Consider the following 27789-nt stretch of genomic DNA (forward strand, 5'->3'; position numbering starts at 1 on the left):
GGCGGTACTGCATCAAAAATCGACATCAGTGTGTAAAGGATATCACCACATGGGCTCAGGAACACTTCAGAAAACCACTGTCAGTAACTACAGTTGGTCGCTACATCTGTAAGTGCAAGTTAAAACTCTACTATGCAAAGCCAAAGCCATTTATCAGCAACACCCAGAAACGCCGCCTCGGGCTCATCTAAGATGGACTGATGCAAAGTGGAAAAGTGTTCTGTGGTCTGACAAGTCCACATTTTAAATTGTTTTTGGAAACTTTGGACGTCGTGTCCTCCGGACCAAAGAGGAAAAGAACCATCCGGATTGTTCTAGGCGCAAAGTTGAAAAGCCAGCATCTGTGATGGTCTAGGGGTGTATTAGTGCCCAAGACATGGGTAAGGGGACGGCGTGGCGAAGTTGGTAGAGTGGCCGTGCCAGCAATCGGAGGGTTGCTGGTTACTGGGGTTCAATCCCCACCTTCTACCATCCTAGTCACGTCCGTTGTGTCCTTGGGCAAGACACTTCACCCCTTGCTCCTGATGGCTGCTGGTTAGCGCCTTGCATGGCAGCTCCCTCCATCAGTGTGTGAATGTGTGTGTGAATGGGTAAATGTGGAAATACTGTCAAAGCGCTTTGAGTACCTTGAAGGTAGAAAAGCGCTATACAAGTATAACCCATTTATCATTTATTTATTTATAACTTACACATCTGTGAAGGCGCCATTAATGCTGAAAGGTACATACAGGTTTTGGAGCAACATATGTTGCCATCCAAGCCGTGTTATCACGGACGCCCCTGCTTATTTCAGCAAGACAATGCCAAACCACGTGTTACAACAGCGTGGCTTCATAGTAAAAGAGTGTGGGTACTAGACTGGCCTGCCTGTAGTCCAGACCTGTCTCCCATTGAAAATGTGTGGCGCATTATGAAGCCTAAAATACCAAAACGGAGACACCGGACTGTTGAACAACTTAAGCTGTACATCAAGCAAGAATGGGAAAGAATTCCACCTGAAAAGCTTCAAAAATGTGTCTCCTCAGTTCCCAAACGTTTACTGAGTGTTGTTAAAAGGAAAGGCCATGTAACACAGTGGTAAAAATGCCCCTGTGACAACTTTTTTGCAGTGTGTTGCTGCCATTAAATTCTAAGTTAATGATTATTTGCAAAACAACTATCAAGTTTCTCAGTGTGAACATGAAATATCTTGTCTTTGCAGTCTATTCAATTGAATATAAGTTGAAAAGGATTTGCAAATCATTGTATTCTGTTTTTATTTGCCATTTACACAACGTGACAACTTCACTGGTTTTGGGTTTTGTAGTTACGTTATGGTACGTAACGCTAGCTATTTATAGGTTGAAAATCAAATCCTTGTAGCCTTGCGGGGTCATACTGTTACACTTGTAATCCATCAATACGACTACGCCTCTGTATTGTTGCGAAAAATCGAACTAAGAATACACGCGCCCTTACACCCTTGTTATGTATCGGCTTTAGGCAAGATGGTGAACTGCGCAGTGATCCACGTCAACGGAGACGACGCCGAGGATGTCCTCCGGGCCAGTCGGCTGGCTGTGGCGTACCAGCGGCACTTCAGGAAAGACGTCATCCTGGACCTGATCTGCTACCGCCAGTGGGGCCACAATGAACTGGACGAGCCTTTTTTCACCAACCCGGCCATGTACAAGATCATCCGGTCAGTTTCTTCGATAGCTTAGAAGTCATACTAAACCAACACCTTACTATCATTCTTTTGTGAGGTACATCCTGCTGAGTGCCGCCATTTGATTTTGGTTGGCGTCCCCTGCTGTACAGTATGTACCGTATTTTCCAGACCGTAGGGCGCACCGGATTATAAGGCGCACTGGCGATGAAGGGTGTATTTTTGATCTGTTTTCATATTTAAGGTGCACCAGCGGCGTTTTAAAAAGTCATAAATTTTACTTTTTGAAACCGATACCGATAATTTCCGATATTACATTTTAAAGCATTTATCGGCTGATAATATCGGCAGTCCGATATTAGCGGACATCCCTAATTTCATGCTCAGGGAGAGCATGTCCCAAATTCCAAGCTGCTGTTTTGAGGCATGTTGAAAAAAAATAATGCACTTTGTGACTTCAATAATAAATATGGCAGTGCCATGTTGGCATTTTTTTCCATAACTTGAGTTGATTTATTTTGGAAAACCTTGTTAGATTGTTTAATGCATCCAGCGGGGCATCACAACAAAATTAGGCATAATAATGTGTTAATTATTATTATACTACAACAACAACAACAAAAGTGTTTTGTTGTTGTTGATTTTTAATCCAATTTGATTTTATTGTTGTGATTTTGTACGGTGTCCTTGAGTGCCCAGAAAGGCGCCTTATAAATAAAATTCGATATTATTCTTATTATTATTAATTCCACGACTGTATATATCGGTATCGGTTGATATCGGAATCGGTAATTAAGAGTTGGACAATATCGGAATATCGGATATCAGCAAAAAAGACATTATCGGACATCTCTAATTGAAATACTTTGTATTAGGGATGTCCGATAATGGCTTTTTGCCGATATCCGATATTCCGATATTGTCCAACTCTTTAATTACCGATACCGATATCAACAGATACAGGTAAAAGCCAGTAAATTAGAATATTTTGAAAAACTTGATTTATTTCAGTAATTGCATTCAAAAGGTGTAACTTGTACATTATATTTATTCATTGCACACAGACTGATGCATTCAAATGTTTATTTCATTTAATTTTGATGATTTGAAGTGGCAACAAATGAAAATCCAAAATTCCGTGTGTCACAAAATTAGAATATTACTTAAGGCTAATACAAAAAAGGGATTTTTAGAAATGTTGGCCAACTGAAAAGTATGAAAATGAAAAATATGAGCATGTACAATACTAAATACTTGGTTGGAGCTCCTTTTGCCTCAATTACTGCGTTAATGCGGCGTGGCATGGAGTCGATGAGTTTCTGGCACTGCTCAGGTGTTATGAGAGCCCAGGTTGCTCTGATAGTGGCCTTCAACTCTTCTGCGTTTTTGGGTCTGGCATTCTGCATCTTCCTTTTCACAATACCCCACAGATTTTCTATGGGGCTAAGGTCAGGGGAGTTGGCGGGCCAATTTAGAACAGAAATACCATGGTCCGTAAACCAGGCACGGGTAGATTTTGCGCTGTGTGCAGGCGCCAAGTCCTGTTGGAACTTGAAATCTCCATCTCCATAGAGCAGGTCAGCAGCAGGAAGCATGAAGTGCTCTAAAACTTGCTGGTAGACGGCTGCGTTGACCCTGGATCTCAGGAAACAGAGTGGACCGACACCAGCAGATGACATGGCACCCCAAACCATCATCCAACCATGCAAATTTTGCATTTCCTTTGGAAATCGAGGTCCCAGAGTCTGGAGGAAGACAGGAGAGGCACAGGATCCACGTTGCCTGAAGTCTAGTGTAAAGTTTCCACCATCAGTGATAGTTTGGGGTGCCATGTCATCTGCTGGTGTCGGTCCACTCTGTTTCCTGAGATCCAGGGTCAACGCAGCCGTCTACCAGCAAGTTTTAGAGCACTTCATGCTTCCTGCTGCTGACCTGCTCTATGGAGATGGAGATTTCAAGTTCCAACAGGACTTGGCGCCTGCACACAGCGCAAAATCTACCCGTGCCTGGTTTACGGACCATGGTATTTCTGTTCTAAATTGGCCCGCCAACTCCCCTGACCTTAGCCCCATAGAAAATCTGTGGGGTATTGTGAAAAGGAAGATGCAGAATGCCAGACCCAAAAACGCAGAAGAGTTGAAGGCCACTATCAGAGCAACCTGGGCTCTCATAACACCTGAGCAGTGCCAGAAACTCATCGACTCCATGCCACGCCGCATTAACGCAGTAATTGAGGCAAAAGGAGCTCCAACCAAGTATTGAGTATTTTACATGCTCATATTTTTCATTTTCATACTTTTCAGTTGGCCAACATTTCTAAAAATCCCTTTTTTGTATTAGCCTTAAGTAATATTCTAATTTTGTGACACACGGAATTTTGGATTTTCATTTGTTGCCACTTCAAATCATCAAAATTAAATGAAATAAACATTTGAATGCATCAGTCTGTGTGCAATGAATAAATATAATGTACAAGTTACACCTTTTGAATGCAATTACTGAAATAAATCAAGTTTTTCAAAATATTCTAATTTACTGGCTTTTACCTGTACATGCAGTCGTGGAATTAACACATTATTATGCCTAATTGGGACAACCAGGTATGGTGAAGATAAGGTACTTTTAAAAAAAATTAATAAAACAAGATAAATAAATTAAAAACATTTTCTTGAATAAAAAAGAAAGTAAAACAATATTAAAACAGTTACATAGAAACTAGTAATTAATGAAAATTAGTCAAATTAACTGTTAAAGGTTAGTACTATTAGTGGACCAGCAGCACGCACAATCATGTGTGCTTACGGACTGTATCCCTTGCAGACTGTATTGATATATATTGATATATAATGTAGGAACCACAATATTAATAACAGAAAGAAACAACCCTTTTGTGTGAATGAGTGTGAATGGGGGAGGGAGGTTTTTTGGGTTGGTGCACTAATTGTAAGTGTATCTTGTGTTTTTTATGTTGATTTAATAAAAAAAAAACAACCAAAAAACGATACCGATAATTAAAAAAACGATACCGATAATTTCCGATATTACATTTTAACGCATTTATCGGCCGATAATATCGGACATCCCTACTTTGTATAGTTCAAGACTTACGGTCATTTGAAAAAAATCACTGCCCATCATAATGGCAGCTACAGTTTTCATCTTAAAGCATACTTGCCAACCCTCCCGAATTTTCCGGGAGACTCCCGAAATTCAGCGCCTCTCCCGAAAACCTCCCGGAACAAATATTCTCCCGAAAATCTCTCGATTTTCAGCCGGAGCTGGAAGCCACGCCCCCTCCAGCTCCATGCAGACCTGAGTGAGGACAGCCTTTTTTCATGGGGAGGACAACAGGGTGACAAGAACTAAATCATCCAGACTAGAGATAAATTGTATTATTATGTTTATCTTACCTAAAAATAAATATATTTATTAATTAAAAAAAACAAAAAACTAAATACATTTTTACTATATTTTGCTAAAAACATCAAAATTAATTGTATTTTTATTTGTATTTTTTCGTGACTCCTTATTACATCCAGCCATAGAATTATACATTAAAATAAACATATTTGAAATAATTGATTTTAAATTATCATAATAATTCATTTAAAATGACTGTGGATTTGAGTGTGAATGTTGTCTGTCTATCTGTGTTGGCCCTGCGATGAGGTGGCGACTTGTCCAGGGTGTACCCCGCCTTCCGCCCGATTGTAGCTGAGATAGGCTCCAGCGCCCCCCGCGACCCCAATGGGAATAAGCGGTAGAAAATGGATGGATGGATATTGAATTATTAAAATAATTGCTTGTTTATCAACAACTTTAGCATTTTATTCATTACATTTTGAAACTCTCAGAAGCCAAGTTATGTTATATTCCTTAATATTTATTTATGCAAGTTTGAAGTATCAATTATCTAAACACAGTTTGTTTCCATATTTTCAGGATGTAGATATCTCTCTCTCTCTCTCTCTCTCTCTCTCTCTATATATATATATATATATATATATATTAAAAAAAAAAAAAAAAAAAATATATATATATATATATATATATATATATATATATATATATATATATATATAAATGTATGAAATACTTGACTTGGTGAATTCTAGCTGTCAATATACTCCTCCCCTCTTAACCACGCCCCCACCCCCCACCTCCCGAAATCGGAGGTCTCAAGGTTGGCAAGTATGTCTTAAAGATCAAAAAAAATATTTGGGAATGTCCGGCGAGCCAGATTGAAAAGTTTAACGGGCCCCCGGGCCTTAATTTGCCCAGGTCTGGCATATTGCATACTGTGTTGCTGAGACTTGAACATTAATTTTCCCCGCAGGACCGATACATTTCCATCGAATCTAATCGTACCTCGTTGCTTCCCGACAGGGCCCGTAAAAGTGTCCCCGACTCCTACTCGGAGCAGCTCATCTCCGAGGGCTCGATGACAGAAGCAGAGCGCGACCAGATCAAATCCAAGTGCTTCGGCTCGCTCAACGACAAGCTGGCCAACATGACCTTCTACAGCCCGCCCGCCACCAACCTGCAGGGCCGCTGGGGGGACCTGGTGGAGCCGCAAGCCCGGGTCACCAGCTGGGACACGGGTGTACCCGTCCCGCTGCTGCAGTACGTCGGAGCCAAGTCTGTGGACATCCCTGAGCACATCAAGCTGCACGGGCATCTAGACAAGACCCACGCACAGGTATGGACATACATAGTTACTTTATTTCAGTTTACATTGTGAGCGCTTAGCACACGCTCTACACATTACGTTTTGTGAATGAAAGATTCTAAAACCAATCCACTGTTCGTCAGTATGTGCTAAGCTATTGTACAAAACATCCACCTTTTAGCTCAGGCTACTGGTGGTCTACCAAGCGCTTGTGCCCGCTGCCCTCCCACCCCGTTTCTTTGTGAGGATTATAAGTCATTTTTCATCTAAATGGGAATATACGAACTACTCTGGCCTAGTGGTTAGAGTGTCTTTAAACAAACTGTCAGGGTCAAACACTGATGACATCTATTAAACAAGACAAGAAGCAAGGAATTAAACGGAGACAGAATTAAATTTGGCTCAATTGAAGAGAAACGTCTAGACATTGTACCCTTGCACAGTGTCTCACGCTCTGACGGAAGATTGTACGCCTCCTCTTTTATTTGGGCTTTCCTTGATTACATGGCAACAGCTGTTTCTAAGGGGACGGGGTCGTAAACAGGTGCTGCTTTTGGCCACAAAACAGTTCAAAGAAAAGGTCGCCTTGAGAGGAGTCTGGTCCTGCTTCCTCTCCGCTTTGTAGTTCTCGGGTCAAGACAATATCTTTCTGTTGATTACAATACATCAAAGAAACAGCACCACACCGGTATGTTTTAGCGCTTTCATGGCGAGTTTACTGACAGATATAAGTAAGAACTTTACACTATTTTAGAAATGGCAACAGCGGAGGATGAATGTCCCATAACAAGAAGATAGGGAAAAAGAAGAAGCTTATCGACTACGGTGTCGGCACGGACGACAAAGGCAGAGGCGCGCAATTTTTCAGGATTTATGCAGATCCCAAATACAGATCAGCAGGTACCAGAAGGAAAGAAAAGTTGCTTTTAAGTTAAAGTTAAAGTACCAATGATTGTCTCACACACACACACACACACACACACACTAGGTGTGGCGAAATTATTCTCTGTATTTGACCCATCACCCTTGATCACCCCCTGGGAGGTGAGGGGAACAGTGAGCAGCAGCGGTGGCCGCGCCCGGGAATCATTTTTGGGGATTCAAGCCCCAATTCCAACCCTTGATGCTGAGTGCCGAGCAGGGAGGTAATGGGTCCCATTTTTATGGTCCTTGGTATGACTCGGCCGGGGTTTGAACTCACGACCTAGCGATCTCAGGGCGGACACTCTAAACACTAGGCCACTGAGCAGTATTGCGTATTTTGCATAATATTGCGAAACAAAACGCCAGATAATATGTCTTCCCTTATACACACACTATAATAATACTCCTATGTTTAATGCGCCTACAATCCATCAAGCGGTGCGGCTTCATAGCTTACCAAAGTCGTACTGAAAACATTTTGACAGATTTTTGGGCACATACACATACACACACACACACACACACACACACACACACACACACACACACACACACACACCCCACGCCTTCACCACCGCTTGTTTCCCCTCGGGGTGATAGACGGCTGGCAGCGCTTCATAGCAGCAGTCGACCTCCAGGGCCCCAACTCCCCGCCCTTCTGTTGCGAGTTGTCGTGATTAAATGTGTTTATGTGTGCATGGCATGGAGGTTTTTCCCCACTCCAGACTAGGCCCCCTTAGGAGCCCAGTCTAGATTGTATTTTTTTACTCATCTTCTTCCCCAGCGTTTTGACCTTTTTCTTATCTTTTTCGGGGCGCCTTTGGCGACCCATCAGCGTTCCTGTTCTGTAACCCTGTACACTGTTTGTTTGTCTAATCTTGAACGGGTTTGTGCTGAAAACATAGTTTTGTTGTACTTGTGCAATGACAATAAAGTCCTATCCTAACCTATAAAAACTGATGGTTTGGCTTCTCCAGTTAGAAGTCCTCCATTGTTTTGACTGGAGTTGCTACAGATTCTGCAGACCTGTTTAATGACGCTCGCTTGTAATAAAGCAACTTTTTTTTTAGCAAAGCGTCTCAGACGTCTCTTTTGATCCAGCCGCACTGCCGTGTTGCCCTCCTACCCGTGAGGGGGTGACGAGTAAGGCTGAAATGACGCGTCGTCATCGGTTACGTAAATACGTCGACGCCGTTTTTGTGCGTCGACGCGTCGCATATATACGTCACGCTACTGTCATGGCGGAGCGCAAAGCAGACGATGCGAGCGGTGCGAGCGAGGGGAAAAAAGCACGCCAAAAGTCGTCAAAAGTGTGGGAGTATTTCAATAAACGGCCTAATAATGTTGTTGTATGCACACTGTGTCGAGCGGAAATGGCCTGTCATAGCAGCACAACGGCTATGAACGAACATTTGAAAAGAAAACCGACAGCGTTCTTGCCATCACCATCAACTAGTCAATCGTCCGCGTGCGTATACGTTGTCATCATTACACAAAAACATGAATGTGTCATTTGTATCTGCGTTGTAAATTCATAAAGTAAAACACCGTTTCGCTCTGAGAGGCGCGTTTGGCGTGCCTGTTCAGTGTTTACAAAGACGCGCTCCTCTTTAACGCTGTGGAGAGGCGGGGCCGGCGAGCGAGCGGCAAGGTGGGGCGCGCCGGGAGCGACGCCGCAATCGTGCCCAGGTGCGCGATCATCCAATCTCCTCTCGCTGAAGAAAAGGGGAGCAGCAGATAGAGAGGGAAGAGAGACTGGAAGGAGCCAGAGTGAAGCTGACGTGGAGCGAGAGAGGAGGAGAGCCAGAGACAACGAGGAAGAGGAGTTGAAAAGTGAGGAAAGAAAGAGAAAAGAGTTGGAAGAGAAAAGACTTTGTGTAAAATTAAAAAATTGTAAACCTGGCAAAGCCGTCTGGCGTTCAGTCTGTCGGTCCTGAAAGAACCCCACGGCACAAGATGGGTCACAAACGCTAATGTTAATTAGTTGTGCAAATACTTTTTACAACATTAACAGTTACATATACTATGTACAAACCAACAATTAACTTTCACTTTAATCATACTATCATTGTTGTTTTATTAAGCAAAATAAGCAATACTTTTACTTTTGTTGAAATGTTAACACTGTTGTTGCATAATATTTCGTTTTGCACTTTCTTGTATTGGATGTTTATCTTTATTTTTGCACATTTTAGCAAATAAGCAATACTTTTACTTTTGTTGAAATGTTTACACTGTTGTTACAGAATATTTCCGTTTTGCACTTTTTTGTATTGGATGTTTATCTTTATTTTTGCACATTTTAAAGCAAAATAAGCAATACTTTTACTTTTGAAATGCTTATACTATTGCAGAATATTAAGATTTGCACTGGATGTTTACTTTTATATTTGCACAATAAAAAGCAAATAAGCTACTTTTAATTTTGTTAAATGTTAAAAGTTTTAAATGTTTACATTGTTACAGAATATTTTGTCATGTTGTCAATGTTGACTGAGTGGCCATACTTTTTTTTTTTGTAAATAAAAGCCATGCCTTTTGAAAAAACTGGCCTACATTTATTTTTTCATCTTCATTTTAAATAAAAAAAAAAATCGGTAAAAGGAAAAAAAATCTATAGATTAATCGAAAAAAAAAAAAATCTATAGATTAACCGATTAATCGAAAAAATAATCTATAGATTAATCGATAGAAAAATAATCGTTAGCTGCAGCCTTAGTGACGAGACCACTTTGTTCACTACAAAACATCCTAAAGTGAGGACCACCTGTATGAGACTGTTTGTATTCTCAGGCTCGACTGCAAAAGCTGGAAGAGGGGTCCAAACTAGACTGGTCCACAGCAGAGGCCTTGGCTTTTGGCTCTCTCCTTTGCCAAGGTGAGAAAACACCTGCTGTTAATACATTTATTTTAAAAAATCATTCCATTTCAATTTTTTTTTTTTTTATCAGGTTTTAACATCCGTATAAGTGGGCAGGACGTGGGTCGGGGCACGTTCAGCCAGCGGCACGCCATGGTGGTCTGCCAAGACACCAACGACATGTTCATTCCTCTAAACCACATCAGTCCTCAACAGCCGGGTCTCCTCGAGGTGGGAAAAAAACAAACAGAATATAGATGCAACAAGGCCCGGTTTGCTTTTTAATCGTCGTATCTTTGCAGGTGTGTAACAGCCCGCTGTCTGAGGAGGCGGTGCTCGGGTTCGAGTACGGCATGAGCATCGCCCAGCCCATGCTGCTGCCCATATGGGAGGCTCAGTTCGGAGATTTCTTCAATGGCGCTCAGATCATCTTTGACACGTTCATCTCTGGAGGTGAAGCACTGTTAAAGGGGAACTGCACTTTTTCGGAATTTTGCTTATGGTTCACAATCTTTATGAAAGACATGACGGCGAATGTTGTTGTTTCTAATGTATTCTAAATATATAAAAGGGAAACATTATCACAATTTCAGAAGGGTTAAAACCATTAAAAATCAGTTCCCAGTGGCTTATTTTATTTTTCGAAGTTTTTTTCAAAATTTTACCCATCACGCAATATCCCTAAAAAAAGCTTCAAAGTGCCTGATTTTAACCATCGTTATATACACCCATTAGAGATGCGCGGTTTGCGGACACAACCGCGGAGTCCGCGGATTATCCGCGGGTCGGGCGGTTGAAATAAAAAAAAAAAAAGATTTTATCCGCGCGTCGGGTCGGGCGGTTGAAATAAAAAAAAATTAGATTTTAAATAGATTCAGGCGGGTGGCATTTAAACCAATTCGGAAATATATACACATAGTTAAATGTTGTTACCCACATACGAAAAACGAGCAGGCACCTGCAGCATATGCCACAACAGAAGAAGAAAAAAAAAAGAGATGGTAACGCCGGCAGCCAACGTGAAAAAGGGAATACTAAAGACCAGGGGGAAAAAAAGGCCAGAAAAGTTCAGCGTGGACTCGTTTTTATGAGGTTGTAAATCAGGATGATAGTAATGCTGGCTACGTGATTTGCAAGAGCTGCGACGCTGTTTATGTCTACGACAGTCACAAAACCGGGACATCTAACATGGTGCATCACATTTGTGCAAAACCCCGAACCTCCACAAACACCCTGAGCATGAGCAGTTTCGTCCGCCGTGATCCCAGAAGAGTGCCACAGGATGTTAAAACAAGATAGAACGCAGCTGCCTGCAGCAGTTTGAGTGGCGCGAGCGCTCTTGGAGGTGCGCTCAGCGCGGCTCCCAGATGATTGCGCACTGGTGTGCGTCTGGGCCGTGACAGCGTGGCACGCATTGAATGTCTCTGCTACATTGGATCAGTCTCCTTTCTTTAACAGGCAAAAGCTTTATAACCTCACTAATGCCTTGCATCGTCTATATTAGATATATAACAACGGGCGGGTGCGGGCGGGTGCGGTTTTGATTAAATGTTAGTTCGGGTGGATGCGGATGGTTGACGACTTTTGTGATGCGGTTGCGGATGAAATAATTGCCTATCCGCGCATCTCTAACACCCGTCCATTTTCCTGTGACGTCACACAGTGATGCCAATACAAACAAACAGCAAGGTATAGCGACATTAGCTCGGATTCAGACTCTGATTTCAGCGGCTTAACACTGTCTGATAAGATAATTACTAACAACTATGAACTAGGTTTACAGCATATGAAATACATTTGGCAACAACATGCACTTTGAGAGTGCAGACAGCCCATTTCAGGGGCGCTAAGAACATATATTTTTCCACGATTTCAGCACTCAGGTTAACCATACCTAAATAGACACAAAATACTGCATTACACAAGACTACCCGAATGTACTCGAATGATTGAAAAAAATTAATGTTTTTAAGCTAAATTATTGGTAAACACAGTTTATGTATAATAATTTACGTAAAACCGCGAGTAATGAATAAAGTTTTCATCAATTAATATATTCTGTAGACATACCCTCATCCACTCTCTTTTCCTGAAAGCTGATCTGTCCAGTTTTGGAGTTGATGTCAGCAGGCCAGGGAAGCTAGGGTCGATATTCTTCTCTTGATCATCTTCGGTGGCATAAGGGACGGTGTGAGCCAAGACATCCAGGGGGTTTAGCTCGCTCGTCTGCGGGAACAAACTGCCGCCATTGCTTGCCGTGCTACCGAGGTCCTTTGTCCCTGAATAGCTCACACACTCCGGCAGATTCAATGGGGGTCTGGCGGCAGATTTCTTTGACTTTATCGTTGGAAATGCATCTGCTTTGAGCGTCGCAGGATATCCACTCATTCTTGCCATCTCTGTCGTAGCATAGCTTTCGTCGGTAAAGTGTGCGGAACAAACGACTGACCATTTCCTCGGCTTTCCCCACACCCTCGTATTTTGAACAAATTCCGTCCAATTTCTTGCCACTTTCGCATCTTTGGGCCACTGGTGCAACTTGAATCCGTCCCTGTTCGTGTTGTTACACCCTCCGACAACACACCGACGAAAGTGAGAAAATGGCGTATTGCTTCCGAGAGCGAATAATAGAAAGGCGTTTAATTCGCCAAAATTCACCCATTTAGAGTTCGGAAATCGGTTAAAAAAATATATGGTCTTTTTTCTGCAACATCAAGGTATATATTGACGCTTACATAGGTCTGGTGATAATGTTCCCCTTTAAAAACATGCGATCAAAAGTCCACTTACAATGGAGCCTATGGAAGCCGTTCAATTCTGCCTATAGATCCTCTAAAAAAACATCCAAACACCTCCCTTAGGGTTTTATATACATGATGTAAGTACCGTATTTTTCGGACTATAAGTCGCAGTTTTTTTCATAGTTTGGCCGGGCTCCAGTGCGACTTATATATGTTTTTTTCCTTTTTTATTATGCATTTTGGGCAGGTGCGACTTATACTCCGGTGCGACTTACACTCTGAAAAATACGGTATATATGTAATGTAGTAACATTCATAATGACATGTAATATATACATGATGTAAGTATATATGTAATGTAGTAACATTTATAATAACATGTAATATATACATGATGTAAGTATATATGTAATGTAGTAACATTCATAATAACATGTAATATATACATGATGTCAGTATATATGTAACGTAATAACATTCATAATAACATTTAATATATACCTCTTTTGATCATTGTAAGCATTCGCGGCACATTACTTTCAAAAACGTTGCAGACTTTGAAAGCCAACAAACAAGATAAAACATCACTTACTGTACAATGTCTGCTGTCATTAGGATGCCGACCGCTATGATGTTCATATATTCCCATTTAGATGAAGAATGACTCATAATCCTCACAAAGAAACGGGATGGGTGGTGCGAGGGGGGACCGGGCATCTTTTCGTGTCGTCCTAAATGGCTGTCACAAAGTGTACCAACTTGTCGGAATTCCTACTCCGACTTCTTCTGTCCAGGTGAGATGCATGATTTATGATCTAGAATAACTTTACAGGGAGCAGGGAAGCGAGGAAGCAGCAGACCACTCGATGATGTAAACATAGAGACCCGGGAAGTGATCACGGCGCCGCTACAAATAGATAATCTGCGTTAGAGCTTATAATAACAATACCACTAGTACTTAGAGATGTCCGATAATGGCTTTTTTGCCGATATCCGATATTCCGATATTGTCCAACTCTTAATTACCGATTCCAATATCAACCGATACCAATATATACAGTCGTGGAATTAACACATTATTATGCCTAATTTTGTTGTGATGCCCCGCTGGATGCATTAAACAATGTAACAAGGTTTTCCAAAATAAATCAACTCAAGTTATGGGAAAAAAAATGCCAACATGGCACTGCCATATTTATTATTGAAGTCACAAAGTGCATTATTTTTTTTAACATGCCTCAAAACAGCAACTTGGAATTTGTGACATGCTCTCCCTGAGAGAGCATGAGGAGGTTGAAGTGGGCGGGGTACGGGTTAGCGGGGGGGTGTATATTGTAGCGTCCCGGAAGAGTTAGTGCTGCAAGGGGTTCTGGGTATTTGTTCTGTTTTGTTTATGCTGTGTTACGGTGCGGATGTTCTCCCGAAATGTGTTTGTCATTCTTGTTTGGTGTGGGTTCACAGTGTGGCGCATATTTGTAACAGTGTTAAAGTTGTTTATACGGCCGCCCTCAGTGTGACCTGTATGGCTGTTGACCAAGTATGCTTGGCATTCACTTGTGTGTGTGAAAAGCCGTAAGATAATATGTGATTGGGCCGGCACGCAAAGGCAGTGCCTTTAAGGCACGCCCCCCAATATTATTGCCTGGGTGGAAATCGGTAGATATTCTGGAGAATGGTTGCCCCGGGAGATTTTCGGGAGGGGCACTGAAATTCGGGAGTCTCCTGGGAAAATCGGGAGGGTTAGCAAATACGACTGGGAGCAATGTTCCCTCTAATTTTTCATGTGTGTGAGCAAACACAAAAACTCCCTGAGCAATCAGTGGAGCACATGTGAGCAATACCAGCAGCACGCCTGTCTCAAACCAATCTTTTATAATAACACTCAAATGAGAGGAGTCATTTTCATGAGATTATTTTGTCATATTAGAGTTTTGGCCCACTTGTAATAAAAATAAAATATTTTTTTTTTTTCCATAAGCTATGAATTAGTACAATATGTCTGGGTGGGGGTCCTGCTTTGGAAATCATTTGTACCCCTTTCAGAGATCACATTTAGTTCCCCTTAAACATCCTCATGTTGCACAATGAAATGTAAGCATAGGATGAAGTGTGTAACTTTCTCTAGTAACAGCATTCCATGATTAATATCAATAAATTAACATTAATAATAAATGACAGTAGAATAAGCACACGTATGACTGAGGAGTCGTAGTGTAACTTTGTGTGGTGTTTGAGTTGTCCGACTTTTTGTGTGGCCATAAACGCACCAGTGGCTTAGTGCTATGCGTGTTGGTGACAGATGACAAGTTGCTTTTGGCCTGCTTTGTACGGCAGAAAATGACTAGTTTTTCCAGATAGAAGTTTTTTACTCATGTTTTTGGTGTGGTTATGGCCCAATATAAATAGTTTTTATGGCGTCACATTAGTGCCAAAAATCCGAGCGCATAAAAACTGTTATCGCGCGCTGATTCTCCACTTCGTGCGCGCGCGTGGTGCCTTTTTGCGCGCGCGCGACGCCTTTCTGCGCGCTCTCTGTGTACTCCTGGCATCTCTCCTCGCGCTGTCATGTTTCTTTTTGGCACTTTGGGGGCGGGTATGCTTAGACGGCCCCTCCTTTCTGTTTGGCTCTGAGCATTTTTCATATGACCAATCATTCTCCAGCGTAGCAACGTTGTAGCCATCTTACCTCGGACATCTAGCCTCAATCATTACATTGATGTCAACGGTACATGTACTAATTAAATTACCATAACTTGCTCGATTTTCGACCAATTTACAAACGGTTTGCCTTGTTACAAATCTTATTACATGTAGATATGACATAGGATGCTGTACCTGTTGAAATGACCTCTTTCGCTTTAAAAAAAAAAAGACTTAATTGTGCAACATAGTTGTGTAGGGTCAGTGTTAGTCAGTTCTCTGATTATTTTAAACTGTTTCAGAATACATTATTAAAGGCTATTTTTAACATTTTAAAAACAAAATTCAAAGATTATTTCATTAATTTTATTCCTGAATCAAAGGAAATTCCATACATTAGAAAAAAAATGTTCAAGAAGAAGTGAAAATATAAAATAATGTTATGGTTGGATGTTATTGCTGGTGGACCAGTTCTGGCTGAAAGATGTGATTATGGTGTTTGTTGTCTTATTATTTATTTGGGTCACATTTTGTATTACCCTGTATTGTGTTTATGTGGTACGAAATAACCTTCATCAGCGCGCGACATTTTTTTATCCACTTCTTCCTCCGTAAATCTTGATACATATTGACGATGACCCGCCCTGCTATACTTCTGATTGGCTCTGAGCATTTTTCAGCATTTTTCGCCTGACCAATCAGAAAGGAGGGGCCGTCTAAGCATACCCGCCCCCCAAAGTGCCAAAAAGAAACATGACAGCGTGAGGAGAGATGCCAGGAGTACACAGAGAGCGCGCAGAAAGGCACCGCGCGCGCGCAAAAAGGCACCACGCGTGCGAAAAAGGGTGTCGCGCGCGCGCACGAAGTGGAGAATCAGCGCGCGATAACAGTTTTTATGCGCTCGGATTTTTGGCACTAATGTGACGCCATAAGTTTTGCTCAATAAAGTGATCGATATAATTCCTGTCCTCGAAGCATCTCGATAGACGTTACAATAATTGAACGGTGTTCAATTGAACGGTGTTGACGAACACCGTTTGGGCCGCTTGTTGTCACTGTCACTCAGAGTTGCATTGCAAAATTATACAGAATAAATGTGTTTATTTTGTTTAGAATTCAGATGGGTTTGATTTGGTGCGCGGCATATATTTGCTGTGCGCAGAGGACGCTTGAGCAGTGCGCAATTGCACAGGCGCGCACCTTAGAGGGAACGTTGACTGGAAGACGCAACTGCTCTGTACTTCTTACTTCTCCCTACGTCCGTGTACCACTCCGTACAGCGGCGTTTTAAAATGTCATACATTTTACTTTTTGAAACCGATACCGATCATTTCCGATATTACATTTTAAAGCATTTATCTCTACTAATGCTTGTTAATATTCAAGTCACCGAATGTAAATGGAGTATTGTTTTGGCGCTTTTTGAATGGTTATTTATTGGATTTTATGGGCGGAATAGTGGCACTCCCATTGGCTCCGCTGTAAGCAGACTTTTATTTACGTTTGTTTACCGTAATATTTAGAAGGCTTTTTTTTTTTTTTAAACCATCCGTCGTCATGTCTTTCTAAAAACAGTGCATTTCCCCTTAAGAATTACATTCAGTTTTCTGGGGATTTGAAGAAAAAACGTTCAGCTGTTCAACTGGTGTGTTTGCAGGCGAGGCCAAGTGGCTGCTCCAATGTGGGATGGTGATCCTGCTGCCTCACGGCTACGACGGCGCCGGACCGGAACATTCCTCCTGCCGCATGGAGCGCTTCCTGCAGGTGAAACCACCCTTAGCCACCTATGCTAAGATGCTACTCAACAATGTCATGTACTATAAAGTAGTATAGCGTGGAGGATTGCACAATTTTTTAGGATCGGGTGCAAAGTTCAATCTGATAACCGATTAAAAAGACCCTTTTTTAATATGGCACACTGCAAAAAGTCAGTGTTCAAAAACAAGAAAAAAAATACAAAAATTAGGGGTATTTTATTTGAACTAAGCAAAATTATCTGCCAATAGAACAAGAAAATTTGGCTTGTCAAGACTTTCCAAAACAAGTCAAATTAGCTAACTTCAATGAACCCAAAAATACCTTAAAATAAGTATATTCTCACTAATAACAAGTGCACTTTTCTTGGTAGAAAAAAAAGAGACCTTTTTTGCTCAATATGTTGAAAAATATTCTTAAATGAAATAAATGCTAGTGCCATTATCTTGACATAATGATATGTGCTCGGCATTACATTTCTTGAAACCAGCAAACTTATACTAAAAACTAATTTATTGTTCTTAATGGAAAGGCAACAAGGCAACCGCTTGTTACTCTCGGGGTCTCCTAGCCGCTCAAGCAAATCATATGGTCTAAAAATGCATTTTTCCATCGATAACATGACATCATCGCGCCAAGTGCGTGCTCTTTCAGTCAATTAGTGCGCATATATACAGCCCGGCCCCCGGCCAAAAAATTTTTATTGTAATTTTGAGGAATTTATCTGAATGTGCACGAACTATTTCTGTTCAAAATTGTTAGAAATGTCACATGTTAAATGTTTAAATATTAATGCAGTTTAATGCATACTTGCCAACCCTCCCGGATTTTCCGGGAAACTCACGAAATTCAGCGCCTCTCCCGAAAACCTCCCGGGACAAATTTTCTCCCGAAAATCTCCCGAAATTCAGGCGGAGCTGGAGGCCACGCCCCCTCCAGCTCCATGCGGACCTGAGTCCGCTTTCCCACAATATAAAGAACGTCTACAGTAAAGCAGTCCGTCTGCCGTAAACAGCAATGTTGTGACACTCTTAAACAGGACAATACTGCCATCTAGTGCATTTGATGAAAGCACTTTTGTGCGTGCCACACAGCAATGCATCATCAGAGAGGGTGTTCAGCATGGTTAGAAAGATAGTGACAGAGAATAGAACAATGATGGACAATTCAACCCTTAACTCAACAATGAGTAGATGAGTGTTATGTGTGTGTATATGTGTAAATAAATGAACACTGAAATTCAAGTATTTCTTTTATTTATATATATATATATATATATATATATAATATATATAGCTAGAATTAACTGAAAGTCAATTATTTCTTATATATATATATATATATATATATATATATATATATATATATATATATATATATATATATATATATATGTATGTGTGTGGAAAAAAAATCACAAGACTATTTCATCTCTACAGGCCTGTTTCATGAGGGGGGTAACCTCAATCGTCCTGACGATTGAGGGTACCCCCCTCATGAAACAGGTCTGTAGAGATGAAATAGTCTTGTGATTTTTTTCCCCCACACATACATATATTGCGTTCTACTACGGTATCGAGCACTATTTTTTGGATAACCTTATTAAGACATATATATATATATATATATATATCCATCCATCCATCCATCCATCCATTTTCTACCGCTTATTCCCTTCGGGGTCGCAGGGATATATATATATATATATATATATATATATATATATATATATATATATATATATATATATATATATATATACGGTATATATATGAAATACTTGACTTGGTGAATTCTAGCTGTAAATATACTCCGCCCCTCTTAACCACGCCCCCACCCCAACCACGCCCCCCGCACCCACCCCCCACCTCCCGAAATTGGAGGTCTCAAGGTTGGCAAGTATGGTTTAATGTACTGTGCCAACTGTACTACTATATGAGTACGTATTTTCTATCGTTTCATTGAAAGTAAAACAGCAAAGTCCATTTGGCTGTCATCTGTTTTAATTATGAGACACAATTGTGTCAAAATCATCTTTTTTTTTTCATGCTTGAAGTAAGAAATTATTACTTTAAAAAAGTACTCTTATACTTGTGAGTGTTGATGACACAGCTTTGCAACACTTGATAGTCTAGTTTCAAGCATGTTTTACTCAATATAGGTAATCAAATCTCAGCTGTAATATCTTACTGAGATCATTTAGGACCAAAACACTTAAAACAAGTAAAACACTCTAACATAAAATCTGCTTAGTGAGAAGAATTATCTTATCAGACAGAAAATAAGCAAATATCACCCTTATTTGAGATATTTCATCTTACTTAGATTTCAGTTTTTGCAGTGTGGTACTTTAACTTTAACTTTAATTTCAGGTAAAGTTCACTACAACCACTCATTGTGCTACCAACAAACATATCTGCTGTCCGTCTTCCCCACTTACTGTAGATGTGCGACAGCAAGGAGGAGGGCGTGGACGGCGACAATGTCAACATGGCTGTGGTCAACCCCACCACCTCCGCCCAGTACTTCCACCTGCTCAGGCGGCAGATGATCCGCAACTTCCGCAAGCCTCTCATCGTCATCGGACCCAAGATGCTGCTGAGGTTTTCGGGAAGTATATCAGTAGTTTTACGAAACCCAAAACCAGTGACGTTGGCACAGTGTTTAATTCGTAAATAAAAACAGAATACACTGATTTGCAAATCATTTTCAACTTATATTCAATTGAATAGACTGCAAAGACGAGATATTTAATGTTCCTACTGAGAAACTTAATTTTTTTTTTTGCAAATAATCATTAACTGTGTTACGTGGCCTTTCCTTTTAACAACACTCAGTAAAGGTTTGGGAACTGAGGAGACACATTTTTGAAGCTTTTCAGGTGGAATTCGTTCCCATTCTTGCTTGATGTACAGCTTAAGTTGTTCAACAGTCCGGGGTCTCCGTTGTGGTATTTTAGGCTTCATAATGCGCCACACATTTTCAACGGTCTGGACTATAGACAGGCCATTCTAGTACCCACACTGTTAACTATGAAGCCACGCTGTTGTTACTTGTGGCTTGGCATTGTCTTGCTGAAATAAGCAGGGGCGTCCATGATAACGTTGCTAGGATGGCAACATACTTTGCTCCAAAACCTGTTTGTACCTTTCAGCATTAATGGTGCCTTCACAGATGTGTAAGTTACCCATGTCTTGGACACTAATACACCCCCATACCATCACAGATGCTGGCTTTTCAACTTTGCCCCTATAACAGTTCGGATGGTTCTTTTCCCCTTTGACGTCCACAGTTTCCAAAATCAATTTGAAATGTGGACTCGTCAGAACACAGAACACTTTTCCACTTTGCATCAGTCCATCTTAGATGAGCTTGGGCCCAGCAAAGCCGGCGACGTTTCTGGGTGTTGTTGATAAATGGCTGTGGTTTTGCATAGTAGAGTTTTAACTTGCACTTACAGATGTAGCGACCAACTGTTGCTACTGACAGTGGTTTTCTGAAATGTTCCTGAGCCCATGTGGCGATATCCTTTACACACTGATGTCGGTTTTTGATGCAGTATTGCCTGAGGGATCCAAGGTCATTCAGTGTTACGTGCAGTGATTCTCTGAACCTTTGATGATATCACGGACCATAGATGGTGAAATCCCTAAATTCCTTGCAATAGCTGGTTGAGAAATGTTGTTCTTAAACAATTTGCTCACGCATTTGTTGACAAAGTGGTGACCCTCGCCCCATCCTTGTTTGTGAATGACTGAGCATTTCATGAAAGCTGCTTTTATACCCAATCATGGCACCCACCTGTTCCCAATTAGCCTGTTCACCTGTGCAATGTTCCAAATAAGTGTTTGATGAGGATTCCTCAACTTTCTCAGTCTTTTTTGCCACTTGTGCCAGCTTTTTTTTTAAACATGTTGCAGGCATCTAATTCCAAATGAGCTAATATTTGCAAAAAATAACGTTTTCCAGTTCGAACATTAAATATCTTGTCTTTCCAGTCTATTCAATTGAATATAAGTTGAAAAATATTTGCAAATTTGCAATTCTGTTTTTATTTACCATTTACACAACGTGCCAACTTCACTGGTTTTGGGGTTTGTAAAAAAATGAGATCTTTACTTGACGTTGATATCACTGTTCTTCCTAAAGGGGGCGGCGTCCAGCTTGAGCGAGATGGCACCAGGACAGTCCTTCAAACCCGTTTTGGGAGACACCTCCGTCCCAGCCGGAAGGTACAACACAAGACATTTTGTTGTCATCCCCCAGTTCTCCACTGGTCAACTGTTTTTTTGTGATTCCACACAGTGTCCAGAAGGTGGTGCTGTGCTCAGGGAAACACTACTATGCCTTGCTGAAGCGGAGGGACGCTGCAGCCAAACATGACACAGCGCTTGTTCGCTTGGAGGAGCTCTGTCCTTTCCCTCTGGACGCTCTGCAGGCAGAACTCCGGAAGTACCCCAACGCTAAAGGTGGGTCAAGCACACAACTTGAAAATAAACAAAGTAAAAGTCCATCAGCAACAAGACAGGCAAAAAAACAAAAAACAAACATGTACTAAAAAAGATAATATTAAATAATTATATTTAATATATATTTAAATATATAGATTTTTGAGTTTTTGTTGACTTAAAAAAATCTTATTTTGAAGTAGAATAGATCCACTTTATTTATTTTTTTGTTGACTTGACACAAATGTACATAGGAAATTCAAATAATAAAAAAATACACATTTTTATTAGAGATGTCAAAAAAAATCTATTTTCACGATAATCTCGATTTTTATTTGTAACAATTCTTAATTGATTTAAAAAAACAAAAAACAAACATGTACTAAAAAAAGATAATAGTAAATAATTATATTTAATATATATTTAAATATATAGATTTTTGAGTTTTTGTTGATTTAAAAAAATCTTATTTTGACGTAGAATAGATCCACTTTATTTTTTTGTTGTTGACTTGACACAAATGTACATAGGAAATTCAAATAATAAAAAAATACACATTTTTATTAGAGCTGTCAAAAAAAATCGATTTTCACAATAATCTCGATTTTTATTTGTAACAGTTCTTAATTGATTTAAAAAAAACAAACATGTACTAAAAAAAGATAATAGTAAATAATTATATTTAATATATATTTAAATATATAGATTTTTGAGTTTTTGTCGATTTAAAAAAATCTTATTTTGAAGTAGAATAGATCCACTTTATTTTTTTTTTGTTGACTTGACACAAATGTACATAGGAAATTCAAATAATAAAAAAATACACATTTTTATTAGAGATGTCAAAAAAAATCTATTTTCACAATAATCTCGATTTTTATTTGTAACAATTCTTAATTGATTCAAAAAAACAAAAAACAAACATGTACTAAAAAAAGATAATAGTAAATAATTATATTTAATATATATTTAAATATATAGATTTTTGAGTTTTTGTTGACTTAAAAAAATCTTATTTTGAAGTAGAATAGATCCACTTTATTTATTTTTTGTTGACTTGACACAAATGTACATAGGAAATTCAAATAATAAAAAAATACACATTTTTATTAGAGATGTCAAAAAAAAATCTATTTTCACGATAATCTCGATTTTTATTTGTAACAATTCTTAATTGATTTAAAAAAACAAAAAACAAACATATACTAAAAAAAGATAATAGTAAATAATTATATTTAATATATATTTAAATATATAGATTTTTGAGTTTTTGTTGGCTTAAAAAAATCTTATTTTGAAGTAGAATAGATCCACTTTATTTTTTTTTTGTTGACTTGACACAAATGTACATAGGAAATTCAAATAATAAAAAAATACACATTTTTATTAGAGCTGTCAAAAAAAATCTATTTTCACGATAATCTCGATTTTTATTTGTAACAATTCTTAATTGATTTAAAAAAACAAAAAACAAACATGTACTAAAAAAAGATAATAGTAAATAATTATATTTAATATATATTTAAATATATAGATTTTTGAGTTTTTGTTGATTTAAAAAAATCTTATTTTGAAGTAGAATAGATCCACTTAATTTTTTTTTTGTTGACCTGACACAAATGTACATAGGAAATTCAAATAATAAAAAAATACACATTTTTATTAGAGATGTCAAAAAAAATCTATTTTCACGATAATCTCGATTTTTATTTGTAACAATTCTTAATTGATTTAAAAAAACAAAAAACAAACATGTACTAAAAAAAGATAATAGTAAATAATTATATTTAATATATATTTAAATATATAGATTTTTGAGTTTTTGTTGATTTAAAAAAATCTTATTTTGAAGTAGAATAGATCCACTTTATTTTTTTGTTGTTGACTTGACACAAATGTACATAGGAAATTCAAATAATAAAAAAATACACATTTTTATTAGAGATGTCAAAAAAAATCTATTTTCACGATAATCTCGATTTTTATTTGTAACAATTCTTAATTGATTTAAAAAAATTAAAAAAAACATGTACTAAAAAAAGATAATGGTAAATAATTATATTTAATATATATTTAAATATATAGATTTTTGAGTTTTTGTTGACTTAAAAAAATCTTATTTTGAAGTAGAATAGATCCACTTTATTTTTTTTTGTTGACTTGACACAAATGTACATAGGAAATTCAAATAATAAAAAAATACACATTTTTATTAGAGCTGTCAAAAAAAATCTATTTTCACGATAATCTCGATTTTTATTTGTAACAATTCTTAATTGATTTAAAAAAACAAAAAAAACAAACATGTACTAAAAAAAGATAATAGTAAATAATTATATTTAATATATATTTAAATATATAGATTTTTGAGTTTTTGTTGACTTAAAAAAATCTTATTTTGAAGTAGAATAGATCCACTTTATTTATTTTTTTGTTGACTTGACACAATTGTACATAGGAAATTCAAATAATAAAAAAATACACATTTTTATTAGAGCTGTCAAAAAAAATCTATTTTCACAATAATCTCGATTTTTATTTGTAACGATTCTTAATTGATTTAAAAAATAATAATAATAATTCGATTTTTATGGGTTATTATATTTATTTGTTCAATCTGTCCTGCCCAGCCACTCAGACAAATCATATTGTTGATGTAGATGATCATATTTTCTGTACAGATTTACTTTAGAAAAGAGAAATGTTGTTTAAAGGGGCCCTATTAAAGTAGCTATACATTGCCAAATCGCTATCATTAGTGGACAACAAACAGAACTGATGCGTAAACAAAAGTAGTCCCAGAGTAGCAACTAACAATTTGCAGTCAAGTTGTTATGATACAATACACTTTTAATGACCAGCCGCTTCTACACACAGCTACAAAAGTGAAACAACAACAACAACAATAACAAAAACATACACGCCATCGTCTGCTGGGGTGGGGGAGAGCATGGCCAGATACAGGTGCAGACCCAACAAAGCAACCAAGAGAGCCGACTCCACTCTAGGGCCGTATGTTTGACACCCCTGCTTCAAACAAACTGTCAGGTTCAAACACTGATGACATCTATTAAACAAGACAAGAAGCAAGGAATTAAACAGAGACAAAATTAAATTTGGCTGAATGAGGAGAAACGCGAAGACACTGTACCCTTGTACAGTGTCGTCCAACGCTCTGACGAAAGATTGTACGCCTCCTCTTTTATTTGGACTTTCCCCTGATTACGTGGCAACAGCTGTTTCTACTCAGTGGCCTAGTGGTTAGAGTATCCGCCCTGAGATCGGTAGGTTGTGAGTTCAAACCCCGGCCGAGTCATACCAAAGACTATAAAAATGGGACCCATTACCTCCCTGCTTGGCACTCCGCATCAAGGGTTGGAATCGGGGGTTAAATCACCAAAAATGATTCCCGGGTGCGGCCACCGCTGCTGCCCACTGCTCCACTCACCTCCCAGGGGGTGAACAAGGAGATGGGTCAAATGCAGAGGACACATTTCACCACACCAAAAACATTTCACCACACCAAAAAAAACAGTCCAGTGCAAGACAAAAGTAAAGATTGGAAAAGACAAAGCAAGATCAACAACAATAAAGAGCCTAAATAGATTAATCTGCTTTGGATTGTTTGTTAGCTGTATAACCTCAACACGTATAGTGAGGGCAGAACAGGCAATATGCAATTATTGCCAGGCTTCGCTCTCATGTAAGGGGGGAAGAATTGTTGATTGATGACTGTGGTGTTCTTAGTGTCATAGTGTGTGTAGTTAGTATGTTCCAATAGCAGCAGAAGTGCACTTTTTGGAGAGCTGTATTATTTTCAGTTTTGTGCCCAAGGGACTGATTTTATTTAACACTATATTATTATTTATACACCTATAGTGATCACAGAGACAGGTTGTTTTTGTGTTACTGTATATATTTGTTTTTCTGAAAAATCCCACTTAATATACTTTAGGTAACAACAGTCAATATATATATAAATATATATATATTTTTTTAGGGGGGTAACAGTCAATATTTATTTATTTCTTTTATTTTATTTTTTTCTTATAAAATAAAAGTGAGCTTTTGTTAAACCAAATATTGTGGGTTTTTTCCCATATACAACAACCTATCTGGATTCGATCAGAAAATCGATAAGGAATCGGTTCGATAAGAGGATTCGATAATGGGCTCGAACTCGATCATTTCTTATCGAACATCATCCCTAATTATTGTAAGTAAAGGCTAACTTGTTATTTTCCTTTGTAATGTCTGCCTACTGAGCCTATGGTGCTGTTAAGTTATTGTGGCTCAATTTGCCTTAATTTTTCTTATGTTAATGTATTATTATTTAATATATGTTATTGTTTTAGTTGCTTAAGAGATAATCCTGGCTCTGAATTTGCTCATTGCTATTTTTATGTTTTTGCGCATTATTTGTTGTCGTCATCATTAAACGAACAGGTTACTCATCAGTTACTCAGTACTTGAGTCGTTTTTTCACAACATACTTTTACTCAAGTAAATATTTGAGTGACTACTCCTTACTTTTACTTGAGTAATAAAGCTCTAAAGTAACAGTAGTCTTACTTGAGTACAACGTCTGGCTACTCTATCCATAAACGTGTTCAAACATGAATATCTGCAAGGCAATTCAACAAACTTTCACTTTGACTCGCCGACTTGTAGTTTCACTTTGACTAAACTGCAGCGTGCATGCAAACTGAAAACCTTGCAGAGTTCATCTGGAGCCAGGAGGAGCCTCAGAACATGGGCCCCTGGTCTTTTGTCAACCCCAGGTTTGAGAAGCAACTGGCCTGCAAGGTGAGCATTACTCCTGTTGGTGTTCAAATGTCAAATTTGAAAAGAAAAGAGGGAGAAAAAAAAAGTTGCTTTGGTCTCCAGCTGCGGTTAGTGAGCCGACCCGCTCTGCCCGCTCCCGCCGTGGGCATCGGCGCCATCCATCAGCAGCAGCAAGAGGCCCTACTCGACGCCACCTTCTCTTAGGACTAAACCGGCTGCAAAACACGGAGATGCAACTTTATTTTGAAAAACATCAACTTTAGCTTGATTAAATAGTTTGTATTGTGAACAAACGCTCCATTAAAGTCAGCGATGTCATCTGAAGTATCGCTCAGGTGAACCCCGATAGTTATAGTCATTGAAGAATATGCAAACTTAACTGGAAGTGGGAATTTGATGCAAAGCGTCATTTGAAGAAGTTTCTGACCTTTTAGACAATTGTTACCACTGAGCTAATTGAATGTTAGATCGTGTTATGTCATATTTAATGTGCCCTCATCAGGCACAAAGGTAGGTACTCCATTATTTTCATTGCAGAAAAATTCATGGTGCTAAAGGGCGAATGCAAATGAACCCAATCAAGATATTTAAAGAGAAATAAATCTATTTTCATGCTTCTGTCCGGTGTGGTTGTCATCTCACTGACGTTGTCGAATGAACCTGAAAGCACCAAACAACATCTTTATGCCCTTCCAATGTTTCCTTCCTCAAATAAATGTGATGATAGAAAGAAAACTAGAAAATTCCCACGGAAAATTTTTCGCCGGAAGCCGCCGTACTTTTTAAGATAGTGCCGAGGGTCCGAATACGTGATTTTTAGGCAGGCATGTGATTTTTCCATCTAAAATCGGAATTCCGTCTTTTTTAATCTCGGGAAAAAAATAATAATTATCTCCTGTTTTTCCGGTTTTTTTTCGACCCTAAATCAAGATTCGAGACGTAGTTTATATTACGCCGTAGTTGATTGGTCGATATGTTCCTTGTGACCAATCAGGACATCTGTTATGAATGATGACGTTAATAACGTCATCATTCATAATGGTTATTACCGCCATTTTCCATATGTAAACGATGTCGGTTCTCGAGAGAAAGGACGCTTTACGAGTAAAAGAAATTGATAAACATGTCAAAAATAAGTTTCGATGGGACTGGATGGAAAGGGAAATCACTGATACTGTTGGGAAGAAGGAACTTACGACTTTGTTCGGTATTTTTATTCGGAAAATCGATCGTCCCGGAAAGGTTTTGTGCACGTGGTGTCATGATAATATTGACTATGGATCACGAGGTTTCAAGGCTTTGGAAGTACATGCGAAACA

General features: G+C 38.8%; 1 protein-coding gene across 1 annotated transcript in view; it reads left to right on the forward strand.

Moving 5' to 3' along the window:
* The window catches only part of dhtkd1 (dehydrogenase E1 and transketolase domain containing 1), a 48851-nt gene extending 21763 nt beyond the window's left edge, over window positions 1–27088 (forward strand). Inside the window, exons 7-17 of the mRNA XM_072911907.1 lie at window positions 1483–1681; window positions 6035–6347; window positions 10035–10119; window positions 10193–10332; window positions 10404–10554; window positions 17140–17246; window positions 19683–19846; window positions 21386–21469; window positions 21543–21706; window positions 26406–26491; window positions 26573–27088. Coding sequence (XP_072768008.1) covers window positions 1483–1681; window positions 6035–6347; window positions 10035–10119; window positions 10193–10332; window positions 10404–10554; window positions 17140–17246; window positions 19683–19846; window positions 21386–21469; window positions 21543–21706; window positions 26406–26491; window positions 26573–26674 — 1595 coding nt within the window. The 3' untranslated portion in view covers window positions 26675–27088. The remainder of the gene's footprint in view (window positions 1–1482; window positions 1682–6034; window positions 6348–10034; window positions 10120–10192; window positions 10333–10403; window positions 10555–17139; window positions 17247–19682; window positions 19847–21385; window positions 21470–21542; window positions 21707–26405; window positions 26492–26572) is intronic.
* Window positions 27089–27789: the final 701 nt, after the last annotated feature.

Source organism: Nerophis lumbriciformis, linkage group LG29 (genome assembly GCF_033978685.3).
Source record: "Nerophis lumbriciformis linkage group LG29, RoL_Nlum_v2.1, whole genome shotgun sequence".
In the NCBI taxonomy this organism is placed as follows: Eukaryota; Metazoa; Chordata; class Actinopteri; order Syngnathiformes; family Syngnathidae; genus Nerophis; species Nerophis lumbriciformis.